The sequence below is a fragment of the Simochromis diagramma genome, unplaced genomic scaffold (assembly GCF_900408965.1).
Source record: "Simochromis diagramma unplaced genomic scaffold, fSimDia1.1 OVJJ01000293.1, whole genome shotgun sequence".
Lineage (NCBI taxonomy): Eukaryota > Metazoa > Chordata > Actinopteri > Cichliformes > Cichlidae > Simochromis > Simochromis diagramma.
The window spans coordinates 872,478-887,614 of record NW_024386801.1 but is presented as its reverse complement, the minus strand read 5'-3'; the positions used below and the strand labels follow the sequence as shown (position 1 = coordinate 887,614).

General features: G+C 40.8%; 1 protein-coding gene across 1 annotated transcript in view; it reads right to left on the bottom strand.

Moving 5' to 3' along the window:
- LOC120730458 (cadherin-13-like) overlaps positions 1-14,252 on the bottom strand; it is a 169,869-nt gene extending 155,617 nt beyond the window's left edge. Inside the window, 2 exon segments of the mRNA XM_040026866.1 lie at positions 11,539-11,737; positions 14,130-14,252. Coding sequence (XP_039882800.1) covers positions 11,539-11,737; positions 14,130-14,252 — 322 coding nt within the window.
- Between the last annotated feature and the right edge of the window lie 885 nt (positions 14,253-15,137).

Here is a 15,137-nt window from a genome sequence, read left to right as displayed (position 1 = left end):
ACAATGGTTATGAATGTGTTTATGGTTTGACCTTTTGTATTCATTACTTTAAAACACTGCACAGTAAGGCTTCAGAATAAATATGAGTGGATTTCATTTTGTCAACCTGTGATCATTTTTGTTTCATTTATTTCAAAACGTTATTACAAGAACGATGTTTCTGAAAGCGAGCGCAGCAGGAAAGACTTCAGTCAAAGATGTATATATAAGAAAGTCTGAGCTAAAGAGAATTTTATCTCCTTTTGCTGTAGCAGCAGATGAGTCAGATCAGAGTGCCACTGCCTCACCAAGAAGCTCAGGATGAGGAAGAAGTAGGCTCTTCATCTAGCTACTTAGCCTTGCCCAGTGGCTCACCCTTAGATCTAATTAAAACTTAATAAATCATAAATAAGATTAGTTTGAAGGCACACCTATCTCTCACATATTAGTCACCATTGGAATTCTTTGTTTTTACTAATTGGCTGTTTAAGAAAACTGGTTAAGTGTAGACTTATAAAACAAACTGTTAGATAACAAATGTCTTTATTATTCACATAAAAAGTAGATAGGAAGGATAAAGAGGAGGAGTCCACAGGGGAGGCGGGAATGATGCAGACAGACGAGACATCAAATGAGCTACCGAAGAAACGCAGAGGATCGCACGGCTAAGACAGCGAGCTGGCACAGTTTGTTACACTTCACATTTGTCAGAGTTGAAAAGGAGACCTTGTTGGACGTGCAGGGTCGGCTCCTGCTGCTATCTTGGTGCAGCCACAACAACCTGGTGCTGAATGCCCAGAAGACAGTGGAGATTATTGTGGACTTCAGGAAGCACACAGCCCCACTCCCCCCCCATCATCCTGACTGACACCCCCATCACCTCTGTGGACTCGTTCCGCTTCCTGGGTACCACCATCACCCAGGACCTGAAGTGGGAGCCCACCATCACCTCCGTCATCAAGAAAGCCCAGCAGAGGATGTACTTCCTGAGGCAGCTGAAGAAATTCAACCTGCCAACACGGACGATGATGCAGTTCTACACCGCAATCATCGAGTCCATCCTCACCTCCTCCATCACCGTGTGGTACGCTGGAGCCACTATCAGGGACAAACAGAGACTGCAGCGTGTTGTGCGCTCTGCTGAGAAGGTGATTGGCTGTAGACTCCCATCTCTGCAGGACCTGTACACCTCCAGGACACTGGGGCGTGCAGCTCGGATCACAGCTGACCCTTCTCACCCTGGACACAGTCTGTTTGACCTGCTCCCCTCAGGCAGGAGGCTCCGGTCCATTCGCACCAGAACCTCTCGCCATAAGAACAGTTTCTTCCCCTCTGCTGTTGGACACATGAACAATAACCATATGACTGTTCCCACCACTAACACATGACCCTACGCTGTGTTCACTGCATCATTCCATGTTTGGCACTGATCACCACCTGCACTCATGTATATATCATGTATATATCTTTCTACGTAGCACTTTTAATTCTTATTCTTACTTTTATTTTTTCATGTCTATTTAAGCGGAATTTATGACAGCATGTTTGCACTGAAGCACCGCAGCAATTTCCTAATGTTGTAAACCTGCTCAACATTTGGCAATAAAACCCTTTCTGATTCTGATTCTGATTCTAAATATACAAATAATAACAAAGTCGACTGGGGAGACAAACTGCATTGGTTTTGCTTCTGTTGACTTTGTGTTATGAAAGCCAATTAAAGCAACGATTAAGTGGAACTCCCGTACACTGTCTCACTTATCTGACCTTCATCACCTACACAGTAACGTCTGTGTGGAACAGGTAAATCATTCTGGAAGGGACTATTCAGTTTTATTTTAATATTATTTATGCAATTTTTATTTACACAGCGCCAAACCACAACAGTCCCCTCAAGGTGCTTTATATTATAAGGTCGACCCTACAATAATACATACAGAGAAAAACCCAACAATCATATGACCCCCTATGAGCAGCACTTTGGCGACAGCGGGAAGGAAAAACTCCCTTTTAACAGGAAGAAACCTCCAGCAGAACCAGGCTCAGGGAGGGGCGGGGCCATCAGCAAATGATAACATTGTCACTCTTAGTCGACTAAAAGCCACATTCAGTGATTCAGCACTTTGTTCTGTGTCATTTATCACCAACTCTACAATTAGTAGCTGACCTGCTTGACCTACTGAGCCACATCCACCCGAATATCCACGACTATTAGATTTATTATAATGTTTTTGAAGCATCAGATTAATGTCTCATCTATCTGGTACTGTCTGATGAAAGACTTGCAAACGGCGTTTCATTCAAAAGCTGTGGTTTCTGTTTAAAACGCTGGTCAAAATGATGAACATAGTAAATGAGATGCAGATGATTCAGATGGTCAGCATTATTGCTGTGAGTATACTGATGTTATTATTATTATTATGATATTATTTCATTTAAAGCTTAAAGTACTGATCACGGGAAACATGCTCTATATTATTTCGTTTTTCTGTATAGAGACTGGTCTCCGCCTTCAGTCTGAAACTATTGTGAATTCATTAAAACACAGGTGCTGATTTCGCCTGCTGTGATCAATGTCATCCCTTCAGACACCCACTGATGATATATTTTTCTGATCTCCGTTTCCAGCAGTGCCGTGCTGACAGGCGTCTACTGCAGCCGTGAGAGACAACAAACACAGCCACCACATCCTGTGCACCTAGACTATGCTCTGCATCATAGGTTCATAATAAAAGGATCCCTTGGGTGAACTGAGTAAGCGTCTGTGGAGTGATCGAGTGTGCCGGAGAGAGGGATGAGGTGTAGAAGTCGCACATTTTTATATGTACTTACTTTTCCATGAGTGTGTCTACCTTAGGCCAAACGACAGTTTTACTCTCTTGATATAAAAGATATTTAATTTACCATAACAACTAAATATGGCCAATCACATATTATATGGTAATATAATATAAACAATTTATACCAAAGCCCTTTTTACAGGCAATATTTTAACGTGTCCAAGATGGAAAAAGCACATGTGTAACTAATATTATAATAACGATGGCTCTGTAAGTATCCCTGTAAGCCATGGCAGCGAGCCAGAGGGGACAGTGGAAGATGGGACACCTAAATGCAACAGAGACATCAATCATGTTATCATTCCTGCTTGTGTGCTGCATGTTTTTTAATCTAACCTCAAGTCAGAATGTCTGCTGTGAAAAAGATCTGATGGATTTGTAGATTTACTACATAGTCACATGCAATTACATGTGAAGTGACAGGAGATTCAACCTAAGTTGCTCATCCTTTGGCTAAAGCTCTGCTGCATCTGTGTCTCTTTGTGTGTAAGGGATGAGAGCGCAGCAGAACAGCAGACCAGAATCAGCCCCCACTCCCTCCACAGCAGGAGATCGGGCCTTAATTACTTGTGATATAAACACAAATTAGTCTGGAACACAGAGATTCAGCTATGAGTAATATCTCCATTTATACCCCATCATGTCCAATTACACAAGATGTATCACCTAGATGTTAGATATAGCTTGTCTGCATGATGTTGGCAACCAAAGATAAACACAAATTACCAAAAGAACATCACAGCAGTTTTCCAGCAACATTAAATTCCACGCCTAAAACTCAAATCTGACGTTTTTCTGCCCGTGAATCCACTAACAGATGCCCGTAATTCTCAAGTGACTCCTAAAGCTACTGGATGCTACTGGAAACACAGTTTATTACTGCTAACACTAGTTTATACGCAGAGATTTCTTCTGACAGAATGCAATTAATATTAGTCATTTATATTCTCTCCGGCTCATGAAATGCATCTTTTACTTTGTATGTGCCCATTTAGCACAGATTTTGTACAAATTTCATGCTGTGACGGATCATGCCTTGAATCTTCTTCCCTTTGTTTGAGCCGTTTGTTAAAATGCTATGATCATCATCATCATCATCATCATTATTATTATTATTGTTATTACCTGACTAACTCCACTAATTTCCACAGATGATATTATGCACTGTGGAATTTTACACTGAGGAACATTATTCTGAAGTTGCTGCACACTTTTTTGTAGCTGAACCTCTGAGAAACTCTCTAAGATGTTTTTTGTACCCAATCGTGTTACTGACCTGTTGCTAACTAACCTAATTAGTTGCAAAAGGGTTTTTTTTACTTAGCTGTTTCTTTTCACTACTGCTGACATTTTCAGCCTTTTTTGCCCCTGTTCTAACTTTTTTGACACGTCGCTGCATCAAAATTCAAAATGAGTATATTTTATAAAGTTTCACTGTTTAAACTTTTATGAGATTTGCAAATCTGTTTTTATTATTATTATTATTATTATTTAAAAGAGAACCAAAGCCTAACCCTAAACGTTGGGTTTGATGTTTACGTTGACTATGTAATGTTGTGACGTCCGGTGAAAATCACCAAAACAAACACCTGTGTTTAATCTGTAACTGATGGACCGTAATTTAAGATCCCAGTTGTAACAAACACTGTATCCTACTGGGTTCACATCTTGGCTCTCATTTTACCCGCAGTCTGATCATTTATGTTACTCACATCCTAAATAAATATAGTATCTACTCTGTATACAGTGCAGAAACGATCAATAACACCAACAAATCATGCAAAATTAAAAATAACATTTTACATCAAATTTAGCAGCACTGGGTTCACAGAGATGGTTAATGTTGGGAATTGAGAACCGGTTCTTGTAGAGAATTGGTGCTCGTTAGTCTCCCTCCCTATCGATCGGTTCTTGCCCTCTCTCTACGATCAGCTGATTTCGGTCTACAGCGTGGATATGGACATTACTTTTATTTTTATTGCACAAAAGACTGCGAGCGCGATGGTAAACTGAAGACTGCTCCAGAACAGAAACGACGGCATTATACTGTTAACACAACTTTGGATCCTGGCAAGCAACCTGCACAGACAGCAAGCTAACGCTAAGCTAGCCAAGAACCCAGAGTGACGTTAAAGCTGAATAAATGCTGACCCCAGACCAGCGCCGTGATGAAGCGAGCCAAATTTGTTTGAATGTAAGGGATTACACAACCTACATACCAAACTCAGAGGTCTGTTCTGGCAAGCATCCACATGATTGTACATGATTGTGAAGTGAAGCATAAACTTAGCGTGGGTGTGAAAATCCCAACAACAAATAACACCATTATCATGCAACTATTAACTCCCTCGTTCGCAGCCTTGATGCTGTTAGAACTGACTTGGGTAAAATGTGCATATTAATTTGCCACCAAACACAGTCATGTATGAATGTGCTACTACTCCTGTGAGGGAGACATTCTTTACAATTAACAGTGCCTCGCTGTTCTGGAAATTTCTAAGGCTTTCATTTCTAAGTAATTGTTGTTTTGGGGGACAGATTTGCATTCGTTAGACAGTGCAGCTCTGTCAGGCAGAAAATTCAAGGGAGACAAACTGCAGAGTGTCAGGTCTAGCTGGCCGGGAGCAAGACTGTTGGAGTGGTAACCACTTGGTGTGACATTTTTTTCTTTTTTACTACACCAGCTCAGAGATTCAGAGATTCAGAGATTCAGAGATTCAGATAGGGGGAATCTGGGTTAACAAGAATGAAATGAAGAGTAAATCAAAATGCAAAAACCAAAACAAAATCAGAAAACCTCAAAAAGAAGAACGAAAGAAAGATAATTTAAACAGATTTGAAAAGCAAAGAGACAGCAAAACTGTTTAAGCGTGTTACTGTGCACACAGCTCAAGAGAATGTAGAGAAAATGAAAGAGATAATGTGGAATAAAAACAAAAGATGGTGAGTGGAGGAGTAAACACAGAGTTAGGAGAGGGCTTGCCAGCAGACCCAGGCATTGGCTGTCTTTGTTATCGGTTTGCACAGAAATGTCAGAGCGCTGTGACATTCTCCCCTACAGCTTCCCCTGCTGCCCAGCCACTACTCTGCAGCACACACACCGTGTAGGAGCACATGCACTCTTATTCACATAACCTCATGCATGCACTGCAACATGACACAAATATAGCTTTCATTATTCACTCACACATGCCTGCAGGGCTGAGGCTTTGTTTGTAATGTAGGAAAGATAGCAAATATTGTCGCTGGAAAAAAAAAAGGGCTTGAAGGTCAATATTTGGCATGGCCACCTTTTTTCTTGAACACTGCCTAAAGTCTCTTAGGCAAGCTTACTTGTAATTTATTTAAGTATTCTTCAGGAATACCTCTCCGGGTTTCTTGAAGGACGTTCCAAAGCCTTATTGGAAGCCCTTTATTCGATTCTCCGTCAAGATGATCCTACACTGCTCCGGTAACGTTAATGTCCGAGCTCCAGGCAGAGCATCTGCTGTGTGCTGTTCTGTCCAGGTATGCATTTACTGCATTGGCAATTGCTATGCTGAAAGCTTTTTCCAATCCAAAGCTTTCAGATGATGTTGGACACTCGGTGTACATGCTAACAATGATTAGAACTAAAAGCACCTTGTGCCACTGATTTTCAGTCTAGTTCTTAGTCTGGCAGGCTTCATGTCCTGGCGCTCCTTTGTTTATGTGTCGTTTTCTGTTTCCTGTGTACGTCTTTTGTTGTGTCTGTGCCTCGTTCCTCTTATCTGTTTCCATGTTCCTCTGCTTGTGCATCGTTCCGTCTCCTCAGTCTGTTATGTGTTTCCTGTCTGCGTTTTCCATGTCATGTGTTCTCACAGTCTTCATCTCATTATGTTTCCTGTTTTATTTTGACAGTCTCGTGTTTGCATGTTCAGTGTGTTTAGTTTTGCTTCCCCCGTGGCGTCATGTTCATTTGTGTCAGCTGTGTTTCCACTTCCCTTATTACCCTGCTGTGTCTTCCTTTGTTCAGTGTCAGGTTGTCTGTTGTCTTTTGCGCCATGTCTCCATGCTCCAGGTATCTGTGTGGCCACGTTTATATTTAGCTTTCCCAGTTAAGGTTATTGTTTGTGCATCGCTTTGTATTTCTCCTTCAGCCATAATAAACAGCTGGCTTTCACTTAACATTAAGTTTGTTTCCACGCTTTGTTTTGTCTGCATTTGTCTCCTCTGTTCTCCACTTTAGGAATCTCTGGAATCACCTTGTTTCTCCAAAAAGTATTGGGTCTTTTTTTTTTTAGATATATTAGCCTTCTTCAGTTTGTCACACAGGTTCTGTATGAGTGATTTCCTTATTTAGCAGTAACAAAGCCTTGGTGTGGTGCAATTACAGTCATCTTAACCCTTTAAGACCTACCATAGAACCAAGTCCGTCAGAGCTTATATTATATGTTTACATGCTGTGGTGCCATTTTCGGGAGCATTTCAAGTTGCTATACATCAATACAACCATTATAACCCAGATTTTAATAATATGTCTGCATTAAGTGCATAGTAATTACATAAATTGCAAAAAAGTGCAATAAACGACCAAAAAGTTGAAAATCGTTTTTGTTTTTTTAACATATATTTCTAGTTAGAGAAATTTAAGAGGCTTATCTCTCAAAACTGTAAATACAAAAAAGTTGCACAAAATAGTTTCCCACCACAGGAAATTTATTTTGAGTGTCTTCATAGTTTTATTTTTGAAATACACCAATTTTTATGTACTGCAGGAAAAACGAAAATAAATATTATAGTGCAAATTTGCAAAAAAGCAGCATGTGCATCAAAATAAACTATTTCCAGCAGTGCAATATGAGTCCTAAGCATCCCAGAAACAATACAGGAAGTCATAAAGTCAAACATAACTTTTAAAAACACCAGTATAGGCTCATGAGGCCCTGATGGTAAAAAAACCCTACATTTCTGCAAAATGACGTCACTTCCGGTTTCGGGCAGGTCATGGAGGACATGCGATAGTTCGCGCTGATGGACGTAGGAAGTATTACGAACAGCTGATCGGATCGGCAAAGCCTGTTTCTGGAATATTATGTTTGTGTTGCTGCAAGTGCTTTTTATGCAGTTTTTGCAAAGCTATATGTGGAAGGAAACTGTGACTGAGGACAAGCTGATGGCATAAGATGTAAGTACAACTCCTCCGGTTTCATATGCAAAAAAATTTTTAGCTTAAGTGGTTGCAGAGCTACCGGGATTTAAAAATAGTTACGCAAAACAGAGCGTGCAGAACACCAGCTACGACCGGCTTTAAAGGGTTAAAAAAGTTGTGATTAATCACAGTCAATCCATGATTTAACACGAGGGCCTTTTTGGCTTTTTCCCTTTTATAAATGAAATCACTTAAAGTTTGCTTGAGCTTATGTCCAGTAACTTCACTGTTGGATATAATGCTCACTATTCTCACGGCATTTTCTTCTTTGTCCAATAAGAAAAAAAAAAACCAGCCACAGAAAAGACATTTTATTGGTGGCCCGCTGCCCCCTTTTATGGTGCTCCACCACTTTTCAACTAAAATGACAAGAAAGAAAGAAAAAGCTAGAGAGAAGCGTGTGCACCTTAGTGCACTTAAAGCAGTGCAATAATCATTAACAAATATTTTTTTGTGTTTGCTTCAATCCTCTCACAATCTGCAGTTAATGACCACCAGACGTATAAAAGGATCAACCGGCTGAATGCATGAACTGAATGACTGATTCATCGTAAACACATCAATAAGGCTGAGCTGACATGTTGAATAAGTAGACTGTTCAGTCGACAGATTTGCAGGCATATGTTAAAAAAACGTACAGTCTTCAGAACCGCATCCTTCATCTTATCGCTGAGCTCAATTAAGTCTGGCATCCATGGCAACTACAGCACAAAGGAGCTGTCAGATCACACCACACTGGAAATAAAATCAGTTTATCTACTTTGGTTTATTCAGACAGGCACTTTTTTTTTAAAGAATACACAATAATTTAATTGCATTTTAAATTTGATCAAGCGGAGCTGCATGATGGTTTCTAACAGATGATGTCAGAGCTGACCCAGTAAGCATTTTTAAATGATATTTCCTGGCACTGAAATAGAAAAGTCAAAGTAAACCTGTCCGCTTAACCAACTCATCTCTAAAAGCTAGTACGATGTGATGGTTCCAGGGTTATATGAGCTCTTGCACCCAGTGGGGTAAACCAATTAAGATTTTCCTGCCTGTCATATTTCCTATTTAATTCCCATAGGCTACTGGTGCTGCTACTGGTGCTGCTACTGGTGCTGCTACTGGCTCAGACATATACAGTCCAGTACAGGGTGTATCAACAAGAGCCCATTTTCAAAAGTCTGTATTTTTTCAAGTACTGGACATTTCTGGTGAATTTTAAAATACGTAGCAGGATATTACCTGCAAAGGTTCACAAGTGCTCTGGACACATGAGATATGTCCGTACAATAATCAAACTCTGCCTATATGTTATGAGCAGGTCTGAAGTCACTACAGCCACTGGTGTTGTTACGCTACCAATACCGGCAACCACGTGAACCTCACGAATCCTCTTTCTAGCTACCTGTTTGAGTTATTGGTGATGAATAGCTGTGAATTACAGCACTCTGGAATATGATTATTGTGTTTGATGCACCCTGGGTTTGTACAGAGTGGGCAGAGAAACATACAGTGACATGTAAACACCTCACACAGACACATGCATCACTGTAATTACTGAAAAAAGCCACAAGCAACAGACGCAGCTTCGAGACATTCTCAGCCTTAGAAACCACATCGTGAAAATGTAGCAAAATAAGAGACCAAAACAAACAAAGGCATCCAATTATTTGGTATTTTCTTGACATCAGAGCTCAACAGTGAGACTTTTGACATGATTTCTGACATCAAAATGCGCTTTTGTTTTGACTGTATTATTCTAACAGGATTTAACTGTGCAGTTTGTCGGCCTATTATCTCGTTCTGTACAGCCAGTAATGACATGCTGTTGCTTACCAAATGTATACCATTGCATAAGCAACGTCTGTATTAGCAATTCATAACACAAGTCAACATGAAGTTGTCAACAGCTCAAAACGTCTCTGTGGGAAGCCGTGTGTGTGTGTGTGTGTGTGTGTGTGTGTGTGTGTGTGTGTGTGTGTGTGTGTGTGTGTGTGTGTGTGTGTGTGTCTCCTGTGCCTGGTGACTCATCCATCTTATCCGGGAAGCTCTGTTGGTGATTAAGGTGTTTAGGAGTTTGCTTTTTGTGTTCACAACGTCAGAACAAACACAGTGAGAAGCATCGTGTATTTATTTTACCATTTGTTCTTCTAATCATATAACTTTATATTTTACATTGACTGCATTTCTCCCAGAGGGTCTGTAGGTGTATACCTGCCCAACAGGGACGCATGAGCATCATCAGCACCATGGACAGCGCAACTATGACAGCTGAAAACACATTATGACACTTTGCTCGTATGCACTGACACAAGTAAAAGAAACAATAGTCGCTCCTGTTTGTCTTCAGAAAGCAGTGCATCCATTTGTGAAAGTTTGAAACAGCTTAAGTAACCCACTTTTATGTGACATAAATTGAAATGTGTTCACTACAATAAACCATTTAACGCCCAAACAAAACTTGGCAGAACGCACCAAAAGACATTTTGTGCAAAATGTTACCACCTCCGCAAATTATTGCCTATGAATCATGTTCTATATAACCCGTGAAGAAAAAGCAACAATTTTTTAAATCTGAAGTTTCAGCTTTATGCATAGACATCCTGCATTTCTATGCAGGTGGCAGAAGGTGAGCAAAATAGGACTTCTTGAAATCATGTACGTTTGAGCTGCATTTATTTATATTCTGGGCTCGAAGTGCGAAGCTGTCACATTAAAAAAACAACAGTTATAGCAGTGACAGCAGCTCAGAGAACGGGAAAGGAAGCGATGGTGACAAAGTGACAAATACATCTAAGAGAATATCAACATTTACACCAGAAGTCAAAGGTGAAGAGTTTTCATAAAGGCTCTGCCAGCCATGCCTCAAAATGATTTATTTTGAAACACTTGACCGTGAGATGTTCGCAGCAGAGATGGGAAGAGAATTTACTGCAACAGCTGCAAAGTCTATAACAGATGTGACAAGATCACATTTCAAGTAACTACATTTAAAAATATAACAAAAATAATTTACCAAATGACCTGAATAATTATCTTAATTTGCTAGAAACTCTTGTTTGGCTTATGTACAGACATAATGAAAATTCTGATAAAGTAGAGACTAAAGTCACAATATTTGAATTTGCTGTTTAACACTCTCAATACCAATAATAACACACTACAGAGAGCCTATGCAACCAACAAGATTTCTTTTACTTCAATGTCCTTTATTTGTCTGTCTCTGTTTCCAAGGATACCATTACCCAAAACGTGCCAAACGATGTAAATGTTGTAAAAACAAAACAAAACTCATATCTGTATTGCGATGTGTATAAATATGAACACAACAATACTTGAATTCATACAAACAGTAGCACAGAAGAAGTTCACTGCTTTCACTAATGATATTGGACTTTATGTGATTTTATGATTAAGGTTAGCAATGTGATACTGACTCTGCCACAAACCACACAGCTCAGGACAGAAGTATAAATGTCATCAACACAACCTTTTCTTGCTGCAGATCATAGAACATCTCAAGTGTAACAGCCACACTAGAGTCCCTCAACAGTCACCTACCTGTAGGGGATCCCTCCAGCACCTCTCCTGTGTACCGTGGTTCTTTGAAGATGGGACGGTTGTCATTTTGGTCAATGACATTAATCCTGAATACTTGTGGTCCCTCGATAAGGTTTCCACTGTAGTCTGTGGTCGATACCTCCAGCTGTGTGAAAGAACACAAAGACGAGTTAAAGACATTTTGTTTTCCAGTTGTCGACTAACTTTTATTTAGAGCGTTCTTCATAAAACTGCAGGTAAGCTCAAATGATGTGCTGTTGTCTCACCGCTCTTTAAATACAAAGCCATTTGTCAGTAAAAATGTGTTTTATATTCGTCTATACGTAACAATGATGCTTGGTAGCTGAAAATGACCATAAAATAACTGACACCATAACAGACACAGATAGAACATCCACTAGAAATTAAAAAAAAATAGCTAGATAAATAAACAAAAACAAAACATTATCCACTGATTTCCATCTGAGTAAAATAAGCATCTGATGGCCTACAACCCAGAGGAAACCACAGTTTCCCCCAGGAAGAGAAATGCTGATTAGGACACAAATACCATCATCCCCACAATCAATCACAGAGGTGGAAACATTACTTTGGGGCTGTTTACCTACTGAGGGGCCAACGGATTCAGCCATGGACCGTAACATTGAGGATGAGAACCTCCTTCTTTCAGCCAGAACACTGGATTTAGGATTTAGAGAGTTTCTGTCAGGAGCAGTGAGACACGTTTCCTCCTTAGATGAGTGCAAACCTGGTGACCAACTTCAAGACACATCCTGCCCCGTGACAAAGGCTTCTCCATGAATACCAAGTGTTGCTTTATTTGGGGATCAAATACTTATTTCACGTAATGGCTTGCAGTCCACTGTGGCCTCTTTTTTATGACTATATATGTTGTATTCTTTGTGAGCACTCACAAAAATACCTATATAAGACATAAGGCAAACACTGATAACATATAAGACTTATCTTGTACTTATTTAGTTTACCTCCTTTACCTCACTGAGGGATCTTGTATTGGCCTACATTAAATATTAATGTTTGCAGTTTTCCTTATGCTGCAGTACTTCTTGTGATTCAAGTGTAGCACGACATCCCAGTGTACTTCAGACCCAGCAACACACTCAGACAGAAACTGGTTCACCCAAAAGACAAAACTCCTAAAAACAAACTTAACAATGTGGTGTTTGCTGTACAGTGCAGCGAGGAATGCCCAGACCTCTGCATCGGAGAGACCAAACAGCCACTTCACAAGCGCATGGCACAACACAGAAGAGCCACCTCCACAGGACAAGACTCAGCAGTCCATCTGCATCTAAAGGTCAAAGGTCACTCTTTCGAGGATGCCAATGTTCACATTTTGGACAGAGAGGACAGATGGTTTGAAAGAGGAGTGAAAGAAGCATCTATGTCCACTGTGAGCGACCATCTTTGAACAGAGGCGGGGTTTACAACACCAACTGTCTGCCATCTATAATCCAGTTTTGAGATCCTTCCCAGACGACTGAACGCCCACTCACATCCTGGGCCATCTGACCTCAGGAAATCACATGATAGGGTTGGGCCAGGTTTCACAATGAGCTCAACTGAAACTCTGGCTGATTGTGACCCACACCCAGTTTCACACCTTGGCTCAGGCGATTAGAGGATCATCAGGGGGTCCTTTGTCCCTCTTTGGGGGGAAACTCCCACTGGGTTTAAATCTGGGACTCTCCACCATTTGACCTTAGAACTGAAGAAGCTTCTCGGATGAGAGGTGAAACGTCTTCAAGCAACTCAAAGAAGTCCAGACGGTTTTCTTTGCAAGCTCCTTAGACTACGATGACCTGGATGACTGAGAACCTTCACAGACATATGCTAAGAAACATAATTACAATGCTAGCACAGCAGTTTTTAGCAGGTGATAGCATGCTAACATTAATTAGCACTAAATCCAAATGCAGGTGAGGCTTCAGGGCATTTCGTTGACTTTGGCGGTATTTTATCAAAGGTGGACGCCAAACATACGGTGGTGGCTTTTAAGGAAGAGAATAATTACAATCATCAGCTCTGGGGAGCTTGAGTCTTTCCACAAATCCCAAAGTGATCCATCAGAGATTACAGTGTTAGGATCAACAGTACCATGCAAGACAAGTTACTGAAATCATCAATTTATAAAGGTTTGTTTTTTTCATTTAAGTCTTTAGATGAAATGTACTCTGCTAAAACATATACTGAGGTGAAACATGACCATCTATGTTCACTTTACAGAAGTTACATCCTTGTTTGGTTATTTTCAGTTTCATGTACGGAGAAAGTCAACTCAGTTTCACACAAGTCTTTCTTGCACTTAATTGTTATTACTGACTAGAAGTATTTGACTTGGATGAGTAGCTGCACTGATGCCAAAACACATTATGTACAGACTACACTGGAATCTTTCCACTTAATCGGCTACATGTAAAAACACTAAAAGTACCAGCGTCAAATTAATTTGGATGGCTTAGTGTGACGACCATGAAAAAAAAACATAATTAATAAATTATTAATAAAAATGTAGAGGACTCAGTTTTATGCTTTGTTCTTTGTGCTTTTATTTTCCCCTCCTGTCTTACGCGGCACAGGCGCTCGCCGATGTGGGGCATCGGGTATTCGTCCAACTGTGACCCCTCGTTCACCTTTCGGTAGGCGACACATCTTTCTTTACCACAAGAACTACTACGCTGACCCCAACTCATCTCGTTCTTTAACCAGGCTCAGCTCCACAGTTTTATCATACTTAATCCGCACCAACAACTGGGTGGGTTTTTCGTGCTTGTGAGTGTCGCGACTCCCTCTGTACAAACTGTCCCTAATCAATTCAAAATGTGGGAATGTCTGTGCAGCTACAGGGCACGCAGTTTGACCATCTATTTCAATCACTTAGTCAAAGATTGAGTGTCGCGTGTCATCACGAGTCTGTTCTAGTGGAAAATCTGTGGAGTGGGTTACTGGGACTGACAGCACCTCCAGTAAAGGCCCCACCATCCCCTCCTCCACAGTCATATTCAGACAACCCTGCATCAACGCTGAATGCAGCACCAACTCTGGATGTCCCTACCAATCGTGAACACGCCTCCACACACTGGGTTCATTAATCTACTGAACCCTGGCCAAGTCATTCCCAAAATTAAGGGGTGTGTCCACCCCAGGCTAACCCTGGCCTTCAGTTTATGCGTTTTCTCTGATGCTTAATTTCCACTGGCACTAGAGGATACAGTGGAACCCCGACTTACGAATGCCCCATTTAACGAAAAATTCAAGTTACAAGCACTTAACGGCAATATTTCTGCCCGTGTTACGGCAAAATGCCCACGTAACGAAATCCGCTGGCTCTGATTGGCTGAGCCCAGAATGCCTACAATGCCCACAATGCCTTCCGAATCATGTGACAACCCCCTTGGCTTTCGTACTTGCGCTTCGCTGTTCCACTTGAACAACGTATTGTTGTTGCAGTTAGCAATTAGCCTATAGCCTATCGTTCACTCAAAAGGCGCGATGGATGCTTCGACCCTCGGGAACGAATTAATTTCGTAAGTCGGGGTTCCGCTGTATTTGTGAAAATCCCCATATAGGCACCTAAC